General features: G+C 37.1%; 1 protein-coding gene across 1 annotated transcript in view; it reads right to left on the reverse strand.

The window, feature by feature from the left end:
* Positions 1–257: 257 nt before the first annotated feature.
* riok1 (RIO kinase 1 (yeast)) overlaps positions 258–22,402 on the reverse strand; it is a 33,024-nt gene continuing 10,879 nt past the window's right edge. Inside the window, exons 7-17 of the mRNA XM_078539950.1 lie at positions 22,210–22,322; positions 20,750–20,830; positions 17,867–17,953; positions 15,021–15,158; positions 12,377–12,480; positions 11,355–11,461; positions 8,125–8,190; positions 6,501–6,620; positions 4,724–4,777; positions 4,075–4,221; positions 258–3,072 (exon numbers count right to left, since the gene is read on the reverse strand). Of these exons, the coding sequence (XP_078396076.1) occupies positions 2,959–3,072; positions 4,075–4,221; positions 4,724–4,777; positions 6,501–6,620; positions 8,125–8,190; positions 11,355–11,461; positions 12,377–12,480; positions 15,021–15,158; positions 17,867–17,953; positions 20,750–20,830; positions 22,210–22,322 (1,131 nt within the window). The 3' untranslated portion in view covers positions 258–2,958. The remainder of the gene's footprint in view (positions 3,073–4,074; positions 4,222–4,723; positions 4,778–6,500; positions 6,621–8,124; positions 8,191–11,354; positions 11,462–12,376; positions 12,481–15,020; positions 15,159–17,866; positions 17,954–20,749; positions 20,831–22,209; positions 22,323–22,402) is intronic.

The following is a 22,402-nucleotide window of genomic DNA, read 5'->3' on the forward strand; positions in this document are numbered from 1 at the left end:
ACTACCTTCACAGGCAACTTTGCAAAAAATTCAGAGAAAAATTGGGGGTGGGATGCATCATCAAACTAATTCAAATGAAGAGTTAAAGAGGATGTTATGGACTGTGAAAACAAAGTTTGTGAATACTATCTAGATCTGGACAGTTAATTACAATTTTATATCTCACTTGGCACATTCAGTATTGTTTGCTATAAAGCTGAGACAATGAGGCATAGTTTACAAATGATCTCCCATTCAAATAAAAGAGACACAGAAACCATGGTATTAAGTTTTATTTTGCACAAGCATTGGTTTACCAGTGTAAACAAATAAAAAACTCAATTGGAAATGCAGATAAAGTGAGAATTAACTTTCCTATGTTCTGCATAAAAAACACAGCATATAGTCCATTAAATCATACTTCATAAATATTTGAACTGCAGAATATATTTCAAATTGAAAAAGTAAATCATTTGTTTCTATATTTACACAACGGCACAAGATTTACCAAGCCATTTTGAAAAAATTAAACATTCCAATCATCTATCCTTTAAGCTCACTGAATATGGCTGTCAATTTGTGTTGCATTTCAGGAAATTTAGTGCCATTGACCAGCATCCTTCAAAAATTCTTCCCTAGTTATAGTGGCTGGAAATCTTGCTAAGGAGATTAACAGACTTGCTGTGGGGCCAGGCACCATAATGGCAATGACACCATAAAACATCTTTAACAATGGGAGAAAAAACTGAATACAAAATATTAAATATTAATAATGAGTCTTGATTATTCAAAACAATTTGGAACAACGTGTTCTCTATATGTTTTAAAAGTGCACCAAGGAAAAAGATGTCAGTGATTTGGAAAGACATGCTTTTACTTTGGAAACATCATTAAAGCACTAGACATTCCTAGGGCAAGTACAACATAGTCAAAGGTAGAGTAAAGCTCTATGTTTTCTGAATAATATACTTTAATTTCAATTTCAAAAGGCGATTCTCCATTAGAATTTTTATACATTCCAATCATCTATCCTTCAGGCTCTCTGAATGTAGCTGTCAATTTGTGTTGCATTTTAGGAAATTCAGTGCCATTGACCAGCATCCTTAAAAAATGGAGTGTAAACTCATTAAATTAATTTGATTTAGGATGACAGCCATCCTCTCAGCTTGGGCTTAATGTGAACTCAACTCTCCCCCCTATAACAATGCTCTTAAGCTTTGTTTCCTGCAATCTTTATTTCATTTATTTAAATATTTTTTGATTGAACATGTGTTCCAATACATTATTACATTAAAAATGAAGGAAATTTAAATTTTGGGGAAAATATATTCAACAGACATGTATTGTTTAGGGTCGACACCACTATGTAGAAATGCCGATCATAAAATATTTGTTGCTAAATTCTGATAGGTGCCTTTCATGAATATTTCCCAATGTTTGTTTAGTTTCATATTCCCTCTATTTATACATGCGTAATACTGACACTATGTGCTGCTCATTCATTAATTCACGGATAAAATATAAACACTCTCTTGTTTGGTCATATATCAAGAATATATATTACTTTAAATTGCTAGATTAAGATAAGTGAGCATAGGTTCAAATTGGCAAAAGGTAATTTAGGACAGCTGTCAGAATATTCTTCCTCACATCAAGTGTAATCAACTTGTGGAATGGACTTCCAGATAGAGTGGTGGACAAGGAAACCCAGGAACTGTTCAAGAAAAAATTAGGCACTACAATATGGGGAGCTGTAGGGTCTTCCTGAATGGATGAAACAAGGGGCTGAATTTTTGGGCGATGCTGAGACAGGACTGGAGAGCAGGTTGCCAGCAACTTCCCACTACCGGCCAACATGGCAGTCTGCCACCATGGTCCTGCCTCTGAGCTATTTTGAGGGACGCTGCACCGTGAGGGGTAAGGCCACCTGCCTGCTAGCAGGTAGCCAATTAAACTGCCCACTGAGAGCCCTGATCAGCAACTTTCTGGAATTTCCCAGACAGTATCTGTGCCCTTTGCTGAGGTCAAAGCCTGGCCAATGAATTAAGGGGCCTGCCCAGCAGCCACCAATGCCTCATTGAATTTAAACCTACCGTAGCCCTGTGATTGCCAGAGGGTCACAGCTGTATGCATGCATACATACACAGCTGCATGCTGGGGAAGGCTTTCCCTTCAACAATTACAATCTGTCAGCTGTGGCCACTTATTATTTTTAAACTAGAGGGCACCTCCATCTGTTAGTTATCTCGGGGAATTTCATACTATTATGGTCAATGTTTATGGTGTATTTTACATGGTGCTGAATGCTTTGGTTGGGTTATTGGTCTCCATGGAAACCATACTTTGTAATGGAAATGGGATGCACACTCCTGAGTTGTTGCACATACACTTGCATTTATGTTGTGATCCAGACATGTTCTCTATTTCTTTCAAAAGTGCACCAAGGAAAGAGATGTCAGTGATTTGGAAAGACATGCTTTCACTTTGGAAACATCATTAAAGCACTAGACATTCTTAGAACAAAAACAACAGAGTCAATGGCAGAGGAAAGAACTCCCTCTACGTTTTCCGACTAACATACTTTAATCTCAATTTCAAAAGGCAATTCCCTATTAGAATTTTTAACATTCCAATCAAAGAGCAGTTGAAGAATGCTTGCCTACACCAGCAGCACCCACCTCTGATGATGGGGCAGCTGATCTTCAAGTGCTGGCCTCCTAATGGCCCTCTGGCCTTGGGAGCCCGCCCGCCATCTTTAATTGAATGGGGCCCCCGAAAGGTGGCCACTTAATTTGCCCCTTCTCCAAAATCTCCCTCTGGGTCACGCCACCAACATTTGTCACATTATCAGGACCCGGGAACAAAATTCTGCTTAAAATGCGTCAAATGGTCTTCCTCATTTAATAATCTTGTGAGTAGTTGTCAACCAATAAACTCTGTGGGCACCAACTGCTTTAATACAAAGCACTATTCAAATTTCTATGCTTTCCCTTTCTTCATTTTTGCAACCTTCTCTTTCCTTTTTTTGATATGTTTAGGTACTTTGTTTTTTCGTTTTTCTCGCTGGGCTTCTTTAACTATTCTTTTCCTGTCCTATAAACAGAAATAACATTGTTCAGGTATGTATAATTAACACAGAATAATCAATACTAATTTTACTTATTTCCATGTATTCCTTTCTAGGCAACTTAGTTTATTATATTAACTCGTTGAACAGCACAAATAATGAAACTGATAATTTCATCTATTCAAGTTATATTTTCAGGAATAAAGGTTTACTGCCAAAAAATATTTTACTAGTTATAAAAGCTAACACTCCACCACGTCCAGTATTCATCACAACCAAGTAAACCTCTGTGTCATTTATTGCTGGTGATTGGGGGCCTGGCTTCAAAACTTACTCCCTTATGGTCCTAGAATGCGACTGCCACTGCCTCTCTCCCATCCCCCCGAACAGATGTAAAGGGAAAGAATCAGGCCCATCTAGCCCACCCCAACCAGTCAATGGTGCAATCTCACACACCACCCACTCATTCCTAACAACAGCAACAAACTCAAACCCTCCACCAACCTTGAAATTCCTTGGCACTGAGAGCACAAAACCACTTTTTTCTTGATGGATAAGGAGAAAATTGGGTAGAATTCAGTTGTTCTAAGTCACTTTTTTGTGTTCTCTCTGAATATCCCTCTAATACTGTCTGGACTCCATCACTGCAGTTCTTGCTCAGCCCTGGTTAAATTATACCCTGCCTCTAACACTTGGATTGAAGTCTAGATTTCATCTTTACTCCCCATGGTTATCAATTAGTATTAATGATAAATAATAAATAGCCGAGTAATGAATTGTTCAAGATTCCTAAATACTAGTTAGCACAACTTTACTTTGCACAGTTACACTGAAAAGTGCACAACAGCACTAAAATTTAATTTGCTGCATTTAGCAAAATAATCAAGCACAGCAAAATTAATTGTCAGTTGAAAACTTTAATGTTAAATCACTGACTGCATCTTAAACGCTAGGACACCAATAAGCCTACCAAGCACCCCGTCAATGAATGATTTCTAAAGGAATCTGACTATCAAATGAAAACTAACCTTTTTGTTAGTTATGTCTTCCGGCTCATGTTCTTTAGTATGGATCCTTTCTCCTTCTTCTTCAGAACCAAGCTCTGAGTCAGAGCTATCGTTATCAGAATTAGATTTTGCTCCAGTTTCTCCTGAATTCTCAAGAAGAGCAGGTACCTGGTATAAATAAATAAATAAAAATGAATTAACATTTTGGATTAATAGAAAATAATCTGCCATTCAGAATCTGTACGATAAATTAACAGCATAGGCCCCAATTTATTGACAGATTCATTATTGATGCAGTTGAGTATACAATAATTATCCATTTTTTTGATGAGTTTTTTTTTAAACAACAGGATAAGGGTAAGTGGCTTAAGAAGCCCAAATATCTTGTCTCTAGAAACAGATTCGATTAGTTCAAATCCACTTGTACTTATTTAATGACTTTCTTGTTAAATTAGTCCTTCCCCAAAAGGAACATTTTGCCCAGATTAACTTTGTCAATCTCTTTCATAACCTTGGCAACTTGATCTTCCTGTTTTTAGATAAAATAAGCCCAACTTCCTTAACCTTCCCTTGTGATTTAAATGAGATCCTGGGGTTGTCTCAAAGAACTGCTGGAGGTACAAGATTCTTTACTTCTGAATATATTTGGCATAATGAGCATAGATCTTACCTGTTGTACACCAGTCAAATCTTTCTTCATTCCCGTCACTATCTGGTACAGGATCTAAGCAAAAGCAAAAGTTCAGTTTCTGGTGGTTTTAAATATATTAATGTAAAACATTTATAAATATTATGCTTTTATGATGGTATATGATAAAATAAACGATGCATATAAACATATACATAAAGCACTTTTTCATATGCAGTATTTTCTGAACAAACCTTTTTAATCTATTAAATACGCCAAACTTCTCAAAGAATAGATGCACCTGGCATTTATAAACGAACGTATTTTAAAACACCAATAAATTTAAAATGTTTATAATCAGCCGTTAAGGAAAAATTTGCACAATACACCATTAGTTTGGATCATTTTAAGAATAACTCGAAAGCCACAAAGGCTGTTTCAATGGGACATGGAAATTTTACACTGTTGCATTTTGTTAGGTCGGAGTGGAGGAAATATCACTCTTCAGCTGGTGCTCTAATTCTGCTTGATGTTGACAGGGGTGTCTGAATAGGAAGGTGTCCCATACAAAGCATCACGATCCATCAATTAGACTATATATAAGAAAATACACACTTAAAAAAAATCTATATATAAAAAGTTCCTTTTGCCACATATTGAATGGTTTACTGATGGCTACTGTACCATTGTTTCTAAGGTCAGGTGTAAGACCATAATTTTCTTTGTTGAATTTCTCGCACTTAATCGATTAATCTCTATAACTAAATGCTGAGAGACACAATGGCCCAATTTTCCTCTCAGTGGCAAAGGAACAGCAACTACCGTTCACCTCAAGTACAGTTGCCCACAGACTTTTTGCGGGCTTCTCAGCGGCAACTTCCATTAATCCAGCACCTGATTCAATGTAACATACTCTACTGGGAATCTGTGGCAACTCATCGAAAAAAGCAAGGTGTTTGTACCTCACCTTGCTTTTTCTGCTCAGATGCCACAGATTTTCAGTAGAGCATGTTACATTGAATCAGGTGCTGGATTAATAAAAGTTGCTGCTGAGAAGCCCGTAATCCTCATTGAGATACAGGCTGCAAATCAGGAAATAAAAAGTAAATTTACATTTAAATTATTGTACAGGGTCTGAAATAAAAGATTGGGACATGCAGATGGGATTAAGAGTGAGAGATAAGAGAAAAGCAGAATTTTTTTTAAAAAGCTGCAACATTAGTTTTCTTCAGAGGGAATGAGACTCCACATTTATAAATATTTACCAGTGCCACACTGGTTGTTTGGCAGTATTTATTGCTGATTAATCTGTGAAAAATGTAATTACTCCTGAATATACAAGCTCTATTTTTAACCCGCCTTTAGTGTGGAATTAGTGGGTTAGTAACACAAGTTCATACCATTATAGTGACTTCAATGCCAAGTCTTTCGGCAAGTAGTGTAACAGTGCTCCTGTGGAGGAGCAGGGTATTTCTGACAGCAACCTCTTGATATCTGCATTTAATTAATTGTCAGATAACCTCGCTGTTAATATTACAGAAAAAGCCGGGCCAATGCAATGAAACCCACAACTGAGCAAAGGAAAACTTTCAGTGGTCCAACTGGAAGAGTAAAAAGTGACAATTGGTTAGAACAGTTTCTTGAGGTTAGGAACTTGGCTAACTCATTTAAAAAAAAGGGAAGATTTTCATTAATGAACAAGGACAAGCCCAATGTCTTTCCCTGGAGCATTATTTTAATTCGCAGCAAAACATTGGAATATTTTCTTACAAAACTCAAACATTTTTCCCTAAAGCAGATTGCATGGACAGCCACTTACATTGTCTTGCTGCCTATCTGTAGTCATGTCTTCTTTCTTGAGCTTCATCATTATTTCGACATCTCGTTCATAATGTTCTACTTCATTCAGCGTCCTTGGAATGTAGGCATTTTTGAACACCTACAGAAAGATTGATAAATAAAATTGATAATTTAAGAATAACGTTAATCACTGATTAGAATGGACAGGAATTATCCAATATAATTCAATATCAAATTAACACTTTTTTGGTGTCAAAGTGCATTCTCCTACTTCTCCTCATTCCACTACTCAAGACTGTAATTGTTAGACAGAATACTTAATCTAGAAAACAAAATGAGGATTACATTCAATGTTTTTTATTTAAAAGCATGTTCATTTTATTGATTATATATGCAACACTTTCCGAATTTTATTTTATACAAAATAAATTAATTACAGTGCCAGTTTGGTCAACAGATAGTACTTTCAGCTCAGAATCAGAAAGTTGCAGGTTCAAGGCTCACTTCAGGTCTTGAGCACAAAGCTACAGTATTGTTGACTGCTGCAATATTAGATGCAAGTCTTTCAATAAGATGTTAAACTAAGGCATCACTTCAAAGGCAAAAGTTACCAGGCACAGTAAAAAAAAAGGGAGTTTCCCACTGTTCTGATCAACACCATGAGAAATTGGTATTTTGCATCAATTGCAGTTCATGAGATCTTGCTGTGTGCAAACTGATTGCTATTTATTTTATTTATTCTTTTATGGGATGTGGGCATCTCTGGCAAGGCCGACATTTGTTGCTCAATCCTAGGCCCTTGAACTGAGTGGCTTGCTAGGCCATTTCAGAGCGCAGTTAAGAGTCAACTACATTGCTGAGAGTCTGGAGTCACATGTAGGCCAAACCAAGTAAAGATGGCAGATTTCCTTCCCAAAAGGATATTAGTGAACCAGATAGGTTTTTTTTACAACAATTAACAACAGTTTCATGGTCACTATTACTGATACTAGCATAGTCTAGATTATTATTAATTGAATTTGAATTCCATCAGCTGCTGTGGTAGGATTTGAACCCATGACCCCAGGGCATTGCCGGGTCTCTGGATTACTAGCCCAGTGACAGTACCACTACGTCACCGTCTACCCCGTTATGTGATAACAGTTGCTTCACTTCAACAGCAATTCACTGAACATGAAGTTCTTTGAGATTTCCTGGGATGAAGATCTGAACTATCTGAGGCGCAGAGAAATATGATTATTTCCTCCAAGAACTCTTGCTCCACTTCGTTCAAAATGCTAGAGCTGTTATAGGATTCAGGTGGCACTTAACTATAATTGCAGTATTGGTGCATTGCACTGCAGTTGTAGGGTGAATGCACCCTAAAACAGAAATAAGGGTTACTAGAATTTTTCAACTGAAATCTATTAGCTGTTAATCACAATGATTATTTTTGCACCGAAGTATACCCTTACTTGTGTTAAATCACCTTATTCAGATACTCATTTTAACAGCACAGTGATATGCATTTGTCCAATTTATTCTGCATTTTGGTGTCATGATGTGCCCAAGAGGAAACTATAATGGCACTAGAAGTACATTAGAAAATCTGAGCAGGAAAAAGACAAAATATAGGCAACAACAATCCAATAGAAGATACACACCTCTTCATCTACTTTGTCCTGGTTGGATCGTTCTTCTTCTGTTCTTTCTGCGGCTATTTCCATTGCCTAATTAACAGAAGTTCAACAGTGGTGTTGTTAAAGATTGTGTGCATAATCAATAAGGGATCTTTTTACTGTTCAACTATTTATGCAGTAAGCTTTCATTTTTAATCTTGGAAAACTTGGAAAACAGATTTTTTTACAACACATACTTGTGTTCAGTAAAGTTATTCAAGGCTGGAAGGATTTTGCACCAAGAATTATTCAAAAGTCCAAAATTTGTAATCAGTTATACTTCTTTGAAAAGATGAAGAGAAAAAAGTCAGTAGTCACAAGAGCTGACAAATAATTCAAAGATACAACACTGTGAAATGTATTAAATAGTGAGGAGGGCATAGAAGGACTGGTAAAATAGGCATTCAAGTGGGGGATGAAATTTAATGCAGAGAAGTGTGAAGTGATGCATTCTGAAAGGCAAAATGGCTTTAGGCAATAGAAACTAAATGGTACAATTTTAAAAGGGATAGAGCAACAGAAAGTCAAGGTGGCAGAACAAAGTGCAATGTTGAAAAAGTACAGTGGATTCTTGGCTCTATAAATAGAGGCATAATGTACAAAAGCAAAGAAGTTTTGTTAAATCACAGTTAATCACTTTAGTAATCAATAGTTACATTAGTGTATCCAATTCTGGGTGTCACACTTTAGAAAGGTCATCAAGGGCCTTGGAGAGGATGCAGAGAAGATGTACTAGAATGGTACTAGGCATGAGGGATTTCAGATATCTAGAGCAATTAGAGAAGTTGAGATTTTTCTCTTTCGAGAGCAGAGTAGGTTATGGGGAAATTTAATACAGATGTTCAAAATTGAGGGGTTTTGATAGGGTAGTTAGGGGATAAACTACTTCCACTGGTAGGGGGGTCAGTAATGAGAAGACACAAATTTAAAATAATTGGCAAAAATGCCAGAGGGGAGATAAGAAATTTTTCTCAGTGAGTTATCATGATCTGGAATGCATTGTCTAAAAGGATGAAGGATGGTGGAATATTGACTTTCAAAAGGGAAATGGATCACTTAGAAAAAAGGATTTACAGGGTTATGGGCAAATATGAAAATAGTGGAACTAATTGGAAAGCTTTTTCAGAGAGCATGATGCTCCAGATGGCCTCCTTCTGTGCTACATGATTCTAATCCTAGATGCAAGTGACACAAATGTTAAGTACTTTCTCCTTGCAGTGTTCCATGTACATATTAACTTTTCTGCTATCAATATTTGATAGGATTCAAGTAGCCGCTGGGCTCAATGCCTCTACAGGTATTGACACTTTAGATTATGACACTTTAGACACTGTTGCATTACTTGCGTTTAGTGCACAAAGAGGTCATTATTCAATGGGCAACAATCAGTACTGAAGTTATCACTGTCTGTTTCACTGTCCGTTACTGTAATTTTAGGCATGTAATTTTGAAATTCCCACAAATCTCTAAGTATTAACATACTTTAAATCAACTTAAACTTTATTTTACTGATCATGGCATTCAAAGGGAAATCAGAGGAATAAATGTTCAAGTTCAGAATGTAAATTAATATATTCAGATTGCAATGTAAAAATTCAATATGTGGCAAATCTGATTATGTGGTTAGGTCTCCATTCCTTTTACAACATTAGAAAACAGTTCAATATACAAACATAAATGGCACTGTGATTTGTGCTTCAAAGGTTCAAATTTGGCTACAAGAGTCATTTGACTTAAGAGCACATTTAAATTGAAGGGTAAATTTGTCTACCAGTATTTTGTTAATATCAAGCTTCACATTCTATGTTGTAACAAGTAAAAATTTTAATTCATCGCAGTGACTGTGTTATTTGGCCTATTTGAAAAATCTAAAGCTAGGCTTCTCAATAAAACATTCCAGGCCCTTTAATAAAATAAACAAAGAACAGCATCATTTTGTCTTTCACTCCCATATATGGTTATGAGAAAGATGTTGATATCCCAAAACGGTTTTCCCTTTTTTGACACCTTATCTGATGCTACTGATATAGCTGGGATATTATATGCATGATATAGGGTCAGTCTTCAGCTCAGAGTTAAGTCTATGGAAAAAAAACAAGGTAAAGGTTTTTGGGAAAGACTGGTCATTCAAATAAAGATATTTAGGTTATTTAAAGACACAAAAGAAAATTCATTGGAAACATGGATGTTTCAAATGGGAAGTCAGATCCAGTGTAGTCCTTTGGTGAAGTAGAGTTAGAAGGCAGGGGATAACTGGAACATGGCACACAGAGATAATTTGGTCACCATTTTACAGTTGTTCATTTGGTCTTATTTTTATATTTTGATTTTATACTAGTTATAATTTAGAAAAATGTACAGCAATTTTGGAGGGAGAGAATTGGAGCTGGCTGGAAAACAGGGATTTCTCTGATACATACTAAACTGAGAGGAGGTGAGAAACAGAAGAAACATGCTACAACACCACCACAGGCAGGAGGGGTGTATGATAAGCCTATGTTGGCAATTTCAATCCTCTATATATAGATAAGAATTCAATATGGGAAAATGTGGCAGGATGTGTGCAGACATAAGATTATATACAAACATTTACACAGTGGTTTGGAGCATTTGGTGAGTCATTTCTAGAGAAGCAATGAATAGGTGATCTCATTGAAACATACAAGATATGGAAGGGGTCTGATAGTGTGAACACAAAGATGGTTTCCGCTGGTCAGGGTACCTAAAATACAGGGTCTCAGTCTCAGGATGAGAGGCCAATCATTTAGGACTGAGATAAGGAAAAATTACTTCATTCAAAGGGTTGTGAATCTTTGGAATTCTCTAACCCAGGAGGATGTGGAAGCATTTAAGACTGGGGTAGACAGATTTTTGGTCTTTCAGAGAATCAAGGGATTTATGGAGCAGGCAGGAAAAGATCAGTCATGATTGTATTGAATGATGAAGTAGGCTTGTCAGGCCATATGGTCTACTGCTGCTTCCATTCCTTGTGTTCCTTTGAAATTAATCCACACACTGAAATAAGTTATAACCACAAAACAACACAAATATAATTAACCCCAGAAGTGTGATTAGAACCAAATTTACTGTGACCCAATGTCACCATTAATTATACCACATTGAGGTTTGATTGAAGATCAGTTTTCCTTTCTGGATCTTGCTGCTTAAAGAAATAATGTTTCATTTTATGAAAGTACAGGAGTATAAAGTCCTACCTTCTGAAGGTAAGCGTCGAGATTATCTTCTATAATTGAAGGGTCTGTGACAAATTCAAAAAGTTCTCGGACAGTCATCACAGCAACACCATGTTTACGGAAAAATTCTGTCAAAAAAAGGATGCAATGATGAACTACATTTCAATATTAATGGAAAACACGCAAAATTCTTTAAATTGTTATAGGCCATGATCAGCTGTAAAGTTTAAACATGTAAATCCAGAAAATTCTACACATCTAGGAGGTCTGCTTTAAATTTCACATAAGAAATGCTCTTTCTCCGCATATCTGACAAATAATGTTCACTGTTTTTAGGGAGCTATTAGATGAAGACTGTGGAAATACAGAACAAGAATGTTATGGAATAATAAAGAATACCTCAAAACTACCCACTTAAGTATTACCAAATCAGTAACAATGTGAACACCTTGTCCATTGAGCACACGCGCTATATTTTTATTTGCTGTAAAAGTGAAATGGAAGAGTTAAAAAGTACGTCAAATTGCAGCCTAGTGAAACCAATATAAATAGTGAATAACAAAACAATGTGAGCATGAAAATTGCATCATTATGCTTTTTTTTTTAAAGACTTACCTGGTTATGAAAATAAAAGTACCAATTAATTGTACAGCCTTTGTTTAAAATAACCACCATTTTGAGCAAATTGCAATTTTTTAATCTCAAAAATGATTTTGAGGAAGGGACACTTTTAACGTGACACCATTGAGCAAGACGATGGATGCATAGTAGACAACATTTTTAATTCTACATACACAATTAAATAACAGATGAATTTGGCACGAGGGACAAGGTACCAGGGGTCAACTTATACTGCATTCTCAATATATGGGTGGTAGTTTGCTATTTCTTACACTCAAAACTTTAGCTGGGTACATTAGTTGTTTTGTGTACATTCAATGTTTAAATATGACAGATTTACTATACAACTATTGAGCATTTTCACTGACTTAGCAAGGAAAGGACCAGAGCAAAAACAAAAACAATTGCAATTTTTGACTCACCATTAATGTTGAGACAGTCTTTTCGGAGAAACTCTAAGGCACATGGATGATCATGTTCCACTGACTGCGATACATCAATTATATAAATTCCCCCATTGTGGTACCTGCAGGATACCAGAAAAAAAAGTGAAACAAATTATCTCCTTCCTCAAAGTCTTGATTTCCATTAAGGCTATACCAAGACTTTTATGGACAAACTAAACAAAGTCATGAAAATGAGTAATCCTGAAAATGAATTTTAGCATACATACAGCAAACAATGCAAAAATAATCCCATTAGTCTCTTGTAAAATCATTCTATAAACATATACATACAGTGATAAATTGTACTTAGTTTGACTGCTTATTTAATAATGATGTGAAACCTATCAACATATCACATTTAGAGTATGGTGTACATATTATAACAAGGATCTGGAGACACTCATGAAGGTGCAAAAAGATTTAGAAGGATTATACTAGGACTGAAGTTACAACAATCATGAACCGGGCAGTTGGGGCTCTTTCCTTTGAAAAGAGAAGTTTAAGAGGTGACTTAATGGAGGGCTTTATGAAAGGGCTTGACCGGGTGGATGCAGAGGTAATGTTTCTATTTGTGGGGATTCCAAAACTAGGGGTCATAACTATAAGTTAAATAAAGAATTCAGGAAAAACCTCCTTACCCAGAGAGTGGTTAGAATGTGAAATGCAGATAAGGTTGGATGAAATAAGGATAGAGTAGACCTGTGTGGAGTATAAAGACCACCACAGACCAGCTAAGCTGACTGGCCTGTATTGTAAATTCATAGAATGGTTACAGCACAGAAGGAAGTTACTCAGCCTGCCATGGTCCATGCTAGCCCTCTACAAGAGCAACTCTGCTAGTCCCACTCCTTCACCCTTTCTACATGGCCCTGTGATTTTTTTCAAGTGCTTATCCAATTAGCTTTTGAAAGCCCTGATTGTATCTGCATACACCACGCTCTCAGGTAGTACATTCCAGACTCTAGCCACTCACCAAGTAAAAGGGTTTTCCCTCATGTCACCATTTGCTCTATTGCTAATCGCCTTTAAATCAGTGTTCTTTGGTTCTCAGCCTTCCGCTTTATCTTCTCTGTTGAGACTCCATCAAATCTCCTCCCAACCTTCTCTTCTCTAAGGAGAACAACCCCAGTTTCGCCAATCCATCCACATAACAAAGCTCCCTCATCCCTGGAACCATTCTCTAAAAACTTTTCTTCACCTTCTCTAAAGCCTTCACAACCTTTCTAAAATGCAATGCCCAATTCTCTAGTTAAGGCTGAACTAGAGTTTTATAAAGGTTCATTATAACTACCTTGCTTTTGTACTCTATGCCTACATCTATAAACCCAGGATTCCAGTCACTCATTCCCTATCTGCCTGCACATTTGTAGGCTGCAGGGTGACCACCTCTAGAAATGTGCTTTCCATGAAACTCCGTTGCACGGATGCATCACAGTGACTTTGGCTGCTGCTCAAGATCATGCAGCTGAAAACACTTCCTGCACCATCCTGGAGTTCCCATATGGAACAGAATGTGCAACGAATGGGACTGAGGCACCCTACCACGCCTCTATTTATTAGACTATATAAACTTAACAGAAAGAAACTAAAGGCTAAAGGCTTATTAAAGTAATAAACTAGTTTTTTTTAAACAAGTAATAGTAAATTACAGATTCTTTGTTCTGAGCTTGACATACTTCCCTAGGTTAAAGAGCAAAAATACAACTGCAATACTCATCTATCTGCTTGTCCTGTGATGCCACTCCTTGATTTTTTATTTATGAATTTTGAAGGTCCTGATTCTCTCCTAGGCCTGGCTCTATCTCCAGCCATTCCTTTGGCTCTAAATTATGTGTGATTTCCCTCATCATAGTTTAGTCCATTTACTGTAATGAAGTTTGACTAAATTTTCTTTCAATCTCTTACTAAAACACGAGAGTAGTGTCTTACCTCTTATAAAAATGGTAATTTTTCTGTGTAAAACATGCATGCAATACAGCTAAGTGAGACACAGAAACAAATGTATGGAATTACAGGCCATAAACAGCCTGAGGCAGGAAATAAATTTACATAGTTCATTGTGAATTATTTCTCGAAGTTTCACTGCTTCCAGGTCTTCTATTTCTACTATATTGGTTTGTAATAACAATGGATATTGGATTATCATGTGGCAATCATTATGGTCATATCTCACTATCCACCATTAACATCCTCCTTAAAACCTACCTGACAAAGTTTTTGGTGACCCACATTTACACCTCCTTTAGTTCTGGCTCAATGTTTGACTGATTACACTCTTGTGAAATACCTGGCTACATTTTCCCATGTTAAAACAGCAATATAAGTGCAAGTACTTGCTGATTCATTCATTGTCATGTCAAAACATTTCTGTAACTTTTGGTGTAAAAATTTACAGCTAAAGTTTAACACTTACAGAATTACATACTAGTCTTGGTCATTTCAGGATAGGTAAATGTTATGATAAACTATGAGCATTTATAAAGTGTTCTTAACATACAAAACGGCCCGAAATGCTTTGCATGGGGTAAAGTTGAGAGGGGAAGTTATAAAGGAACAAATGCATTAGAAATGCTAACAGCTATCAAGATGCAATAAACAGAAAGAGACCAGGGCAACGTACAACAAGTTAAATTCACTGAGATCGGCATGAACCAGTCTGGCATCCTTGTACATTCTTCGCATGTACTGAATAACAAATAGGTATAGTTCACGGGCCTTGGATTCAGACAAGTGAGCATTCTTCAATAGTGGTGCTGGCCTAGAGAAGAAAAGGGAATGCAGTTAAAGCACTGGCTATTAATTCCCTTAACTTCAAAACATTTGTGTACTTGCAATGGTTTTCTGCAGAAAAATTGGAGCTGAAAGAATTCAAGTCTTTGACAATTTCTTTCTAAACTATACAAAGAAATTTTGAAGTTTTAAAGTGAGATCTTGGTGTACAGATTGCAGTGAACCCACATGTCCACTGTTACTTCAATTTAGCTATTTAAATCTAGATATATATCTGTGCAATTATTTATATGAGTAATTTCTGAAAAATCCTTCTTTAAAAATAAGTTGCTTACAAGAAATGAAACAAAAATGTATATCATTTTCTCATACAGAGAATAAAAGAATGGTTGTGCATTCAACATGAGTCTAAATGGCATGATCAACGGGAAAAAATTAGACTAAGCTCATAGATATTTGAATTTTTGAATTATGTTTCTTAATATGCAATGTTTTTAATTAGTCTTCATTCATGAACATTTTGATTATGTTTCAGTATGTCTTTCAATACTGCGAAGTTTACACTGCAATTCTACAAAATGTTTACTTTACATTTTTAAAGAAGGTTATGACACGAGTTGAAGTAAAGTCAGTTAATGTTTAATTTACAGAAAAAATATTCTCCAAGGCACCGACTCCTTTCTGGAGTTGTTCCAGGGTGCCAGACATTATTTGCTACTTTGTTCAAGTATCTGAGCTTTGACAGTGGGCGTAGGAAGCCCTTTAACAAATAGGGGCAGCACAAATTAGTTCAGTCTAAATCTCACCTAGACCAAACATGATCACTATTTTTCTTCTCCACCGGTGCTGCCAGACCTGCTGAGTTTTTCCAGGTAATTCTGTTTTTGCTTTGGATTTCCAGCATCCGCAGTAGTTTTTTGTTTTTATGATCACTATTACCATTGTTCAACAAGTGCAAGCGTCCTGTGATGATTTCCCCCTCATTAATGACTCAAAGGCTGAGGCTAATTATAGCACACTGTTGCTTTCCTAGCTGAAATCAGCTTACCTGCTACAGGCTGAGCCGGACACCCAGCTTCCATCCTCCATAAACCTGAGCTCATCCAAAACACTACTGCCCGTAACCTAACTGACACTGTGGCCAGGATTTTTTGGATGGTGGGGTTTCCTGTCCCGCCATTCAAAGAGTTGGTGGGGAACACATCCCTACTTACACTGCCTGCCCTGCAGCCATTTCACGCTCCAAAGAGTGTTAATTAGCTGCAGGCCACCCCACTGTCTTAGAGAGCTGCCGGCCAATTTGATTGGCTGGCAGCTCTCTAATCCCTGCAGCAGACGGGACTGGGACTCCGCGTGGTCCCCAGAGGTTTAAGTCCCAGGATTCTGGGGTGGAGTGGGGTGGCGGCGGTGGCCTGGAGGAGTGGACAGTGAGGGATTGAGGTGCCAGAGGAGAGGTTGGTGGGGGAGGGAGGCTGAGCAGTTACCAGGCCTTAACAGGGGGCCCGAAGTTAAATCGGAGCCTTATTTTCGGGCTTCCCCGGGAACTCCGCCCACAACCTAAAAGTTGAGGTTGTGCAGGAAACGGCCTTTAAGTGATCAATAATTGGCCACTTAAAGGCCTCAATTGGGGCAAGGGCAAGCGACCCGTCCAATGCCGAGAGGTCAGGGTGGTGGGAAGCCCATTTGTGCTATTTCTCACACTCACCTCGCCTACAACTGGAGGGGGAGCTTAAAATTCAGGCCAAGGGCGGGCGTAACATGCCCCGGCGTAAAATTGCCGAGACGTCAGGATGGGTGGGAACTCAGTGGGAAGCCCATCCATGCTATTTCATGCTCACCCCCATCTACAAACCTGTCGGCAGGAGGGCGTAAAATTCAGGCCCATGTTCCACTCGCTCACCACTCATGCATCGCTGACCTACATTGGCTCGTGATTCACCAACACCTCAATTTTAAAATTTGCATCCACCTGTTCAAATCCCTCCATGGTCTCGCCCCTACCTACTTCCCAAACCACCTCCAGCCCTACAACTCTCCAAAAACTGCATTTTTCTAATTCTGGTCTCCAGTGCATTCCCCACTTCCTACACCCACCAATGGTGGTCATACCTTCAGCTGTCTAGGCACCAAGGTGCAGAATTTCCTGCCTATATTCCTTTGCTTCTCCACCTCTGTCTCTCCTCCTTTAAAACGATCATAAAGCCAGTCTCTTTCACCTAGCTTTTAAGTATCTGTCCTAGTATCTCCTTTGTTTGGTGTCAGTTTTGTTCAATTACGCTCCTGTAAAGTGCCCTGGGACATCTTCCTACATTAAGGTCTCTATATAAGTGCAGGCTGTCGCATAAACTAGTGTCCCCTGTTCCTTGAATCCTTTACAACACTATGTTTATGAATCATTCTGGTATATCCTTTCATAACCTTGCCAAGTTCAATTCGGTCCAAAGTGCGCCTAACATATATTTGCAAGCACTACCATCGAAGGTAAAAATTAATAACTCCATAAAAACTAAGGGTTTTCTCCAGGACACATACACAATCGCCACCATAATCCAGCTTAAATATAGAAAATGACTTCCAGGCTTTCTTTCCCTTTTAACTGTTCTATCTTCTTCCAATCTTAGATGAACAGTACAATACGTGCATGACATATAGCTTTGTTAGCTAAATTATTCTTTACAGAATGTGTCTTAAATAGAAGTATTGGTTTGAATTCCACAAAAGGAAAAAAAAACTCACATATCATCTTTACCAATAAAACCCATAACAAGCACGTGGCTCCTAAGCATGATCGGCTCTGGACAGGGTATTTCTGCTGTTTGCAACCTATATCCAAAATAAACAGAATTACATTTTTATCATTGTAAAATAAATAACCTGGCATTTCCATTTTGCTATCACACAAACAATTGGCATGCTTCCATAGGATACCATCATCTGCTATTTTAAGAGATATTAAATCTATTTACTTTATGCAAGTTTTATGGAGATGATTCAAGTTTTCAAATACTAATGTCCCACAGCTTAGCAGTTCAAGAGAATATATAATTGAAGTGCCAATAAATGCATATGCAATCATTTCCTTGTAACTCAGATTTTAAATCATTCGTTTTGACATCCAACAGAACATTGATGGTGTAACAAATAACTATTTCCTTTAAGGTTGAGAATTATATTGGTTTCTTATTTTCAATCAGCCGAATCATATGCCATTTTAACAATATATAACTTTTGGAACGATCACTGTCTGAAACTGGTGTCTAAAGAAGGGGGTCAAATCATTCAATTCAAGCACCTTTTGGAATTTTTTTCAACTATGTTATGATTGACATTTATTTGGTTCCAGTTCCATTGAAGTTATTTCACGGAATTGTTCCAAATCAAGAGAACCGATAGCGTGAAAAATGTTAGTCAAACCAGATAGCTTCTCCAGGTGACAGTAAAAGAACTTCAACATTACTTAGATGATCATTTTATCACAACAACTGCAAACCGCTTGAGGAGCTAGCTAAGCTTAAACAACCAATTAAAAAATAAACATCATGTAATCATTTTAATTAATTTATTTTGTTAAATTGATTTGGCCCATGTCAAGTCTAATGTTTCTTGCCACCTTCTGATATGATCACCAAAGAGAGATGTGATAAAAGTAATAGCCAAAATAAATTGGAATCTTTTGAGTTTCAATCACAAGCATGCTACAAATTCAGCTCAATACCTGGGCTGAGACATGGAAGCCAAAACAAAACTTAAGGTTGAAAAAGAAAACCTCAAAATTAAACATATGGTTCCAAACTATCACTTTAAAAAGTGTTTCATGAGGGGAAAACAAACATATAGGATTTAAATCTTGTATCTTAAAATAGTAATTGGGAATAAACTGCCTGTATGATTAACTAATGTTATAATGTAAATACCACTAAGACTCTTAAAAAGGTCCTATTTCACTATTTAAAAATGCAAGGAGGTTCCACTGGTGTCCTGGTCAACATTTATCCCTTAATCACATTTATCTTACTGTTGGCTGCGAGACCATGCTGTGTGAAAATTGGCCTTGAAAGAAAGCCACCCGCAAAGATCTAGCGATCTCTGATGTGAGAATCTTGCCTTTCCTGACATTATTTTGAATCTGCCAGCAAGTCAAGGGGATCTCCAGGCACCCAAGACAACGATATCATCAAGCAAGGTAAGCAGCCAATCACACTGAAGAATTCTCAAAGACAGCAAACCAGGAAGTTACAAATATTGGTGATCCTTCACTTTTGACATCACTTTTACAAGGAGTGAAATAAAGATTGGGATGTGCACACAAGATTAAGGTGGAAGCTGAAATATCATAAACAAACTTTATTTTTTTTCCACAATGGCTAAATTTGACATTCCACAAATATAAAATGAGTTTTTCAGAGCCAGAGAGGTTGTTTAGCATTCAGTATAAACTTAGTATGCCGTTAAATACCCAGTTATGAGATGTAACATTTTCAAGGGTTTTTACAGCGAAACTAATAATGTAAAAGAGGATGTGATTTGAGAGATCTGAGGGAGAATTGAGATAATTAACATCAGCTTTGTCAGAATGAAGGGTGTATTATCAAAGAAACTGAAGCTGAATCATAGGAAAAGAATGCTGAGATGCTACATTTTGGCATCTATGTTGTATGCCTCGGAGACATGGCAATAAATAAAGGGACTATTGATAAGCTGAATACAATTGAGATGTAGACATTTAGGATGCTCCGCATATCCTACACAGACAAAGTCTCATATGGAAGCGCTGGAGATGACTGGAGAAAAAAGGAAATTAGTGCATAACATCAAAGGGAGGAAGATACAACATTTTGGTCACATCATTATAGCAGACGGTAGACAGAGATTAATTATTGGAAGGAAAGATTGATGGATAACATAGGAGGGGGAAGCAGAGGATATAATGGACTGGATGCAGCTGACTTATGTGGAATCTGTAAGGGCAGCGCAGGACAGAAGTGGTGATGAATGGCAGACAACCTTCTTGGAAGAAGATGACACTAATAAATGAATGAATAATGTAAAAGTGGAAGTTCTCATTATTTTCTAATTGATTGCAGTCTTTGTGGACTTCAACAATGCAACCTATGGAGAAGCATAGAATCACTGACATCTACTTTTGGGTTTCTGCAGTTAGCTGCAAATGCACATACTCTAGAAGTTGCTGTTAGATTCAGACAAGTAATGAGAGTGAATGCTAACAGTTTTGCCATCATTACCAAAGCAAAATCTGGGTCATAGTGGTGAGTAAGAGGTTATGTTTTCTAAATAAGTAAATGATTAGCAATTTGGAAAATGGAATATTTCCTTTGCCACTGTGTTAATCAAGCATTCCTTGGACAGACAGATGCATATTATACGATAGTGGCACTGCATGTTGGAGCACCAAGGCACAGCATGAGGTGTAGGAGGACAGTCCAATTTCCAGTCTGCTAAATTCACAGCAGAGAGGGTTTTCTAAGAACATTTTCAAAGCTGTTCTGACTTCAAAACCTTACGATTTAGTTATAAAAAAAAATTATGCTTGTTATCTTATACATGACTAAAGTTCAGCTCTATATAGATAGCAAAGTTCTAACATGTTACTTGTGGTACCTGATTAAATTCCGCATTTCCTTCTCTGCCCATGTCCTCACCATTTTTCTCGGATTTCCCTTACAATATCCATGGCGAAATCTAGAAAACAGTTACTGCTTCTTTCAATTTTTTAGAATATATGTTTAAAAAGCATGTTAAATTCAACAAGTCTGTTAACAGAAGAGATACTTTGTTTCAAAAAAAGTTAATCTCGTTACTTCAACTATTTGTCAAACAAATTTCTTTTAATTTTTCTACAAATCATGGCAGTCCATTTGCAGATTTTAAAAATGAACACTAGTATGAAATTCAAAAGTGAAAATGCTTTGGATCCATAGATTATTTAAGTTGCTTTGAGAAAACTGCATGTCTAACCACTTGGATGGCACTGAAGATGATTTGGGAAGGGCAGAAGACTTACCTTCATCAGGTAGAAGACATCAAGGATGATAATACTATGCGGCCCCTGAGCATTATAGACAATATCAATGTGCAGACTCTATTCAAAAGTCCGGTGATAACTATGAATTTGCAATGTTCCAAAGTTTTTATACCATTGTCAATAAATTTGTGCCAATTTTTTTTGTGTTACCTCATCCATGCCTTTATTACCTCTAATCACAATTATTTCAACGCACTGCTGCTGGTCTCCCATATTCTACCCTCCAGAAGCTTGAGGTTCATCAAACCTCAACTGTCCTATGCTCGCTGACCTACAATGGCTCCCAATCAAGCAACATCTTGAGTTTAAAGTTCTTATCCTTGTTTTCAAATCCCTCCATGGCATTTCCCTCATCTCTGTCATCTCCTCCAACCCACAGCTCTCTGAGATATTTGCATTCCTCTAATTCTGGCTTGTTGTGCATTCCCAATTATAATTGTTCTGCCAATGGTGGACATGCCTTCAGTTGCCCTGACCCCAAGCTCTGGAATTCTCTCCCCATACCTCTCTACCTTGCTCTCCTCTTTCTTAAAACCTACCTCTTGGTCATCTGACCTAATATCGCTTTATATGGCTTGATGTCATACTTTGTTTATAATGTTCCTGTAAAGACCTTGGGATGTTTTATCATGTTAAAGGTGCTATATAAATATAAGTTGTTGTTACCGCCTGCAGTTCTACAGCTTTAATTCATATGATACACTTACGTAGTTCAATGAAGGCTGGTTTCTCCATTTTTAGGTTCCTATCTAGTAGCTTCCGCTTAGGTATTTGTGTATGGCATGAAGCTTTTACTTTGGAAACTTTTGTCGGGGATGGGGTGGGGTGTGGCTACAATAATTGAATGGTAACAGCACGCAAAATAAATGTAAATTTGGATATGCATGAATATATGCAGCTCATGAATTTTTGTATATGACTGAGAGACAATATACATCCTTCCTGTTTCCACAGTTTACAAATCACATTTAAGATACTGTGCCTTTAATCAAGAAATTTAATATAGAAAAAAGTAGTGCATTTCAGAAAACTTTACCTGAATTCACCACTAACATATTTATCACGGTCTTTAAAGATTAAGATTGAAGTTTTGTAGATCTTAATTGCTCTGCTTTCTCCAGTGTTCGTAGTTGCATGATATACATTAGCCTGTTAGTAAACAGAGACAAAAATTGAACTGCTGAAGGAGGCTTGAAAAAATAATGTAGATAATAACTGAGTTTAAAAAG

The sequence above is a fragment of the Cetorhinus maximus genome, chromosome 4 (genome assembly GCF_964194155.1).
Source record: "Cetorhinus maximus chromosome 4, sCetMax3.hap1.1, whole genome shotgun sequence".
In the NCBI taxonomy this organism is placed as follows: domain Eukaryota; kingdom Metazoa; phylum Chordata; class Chondrichthyes; order Lamniformes; family Cetorhinidae; genus Cetorhinus; species Cetorhinus maximus.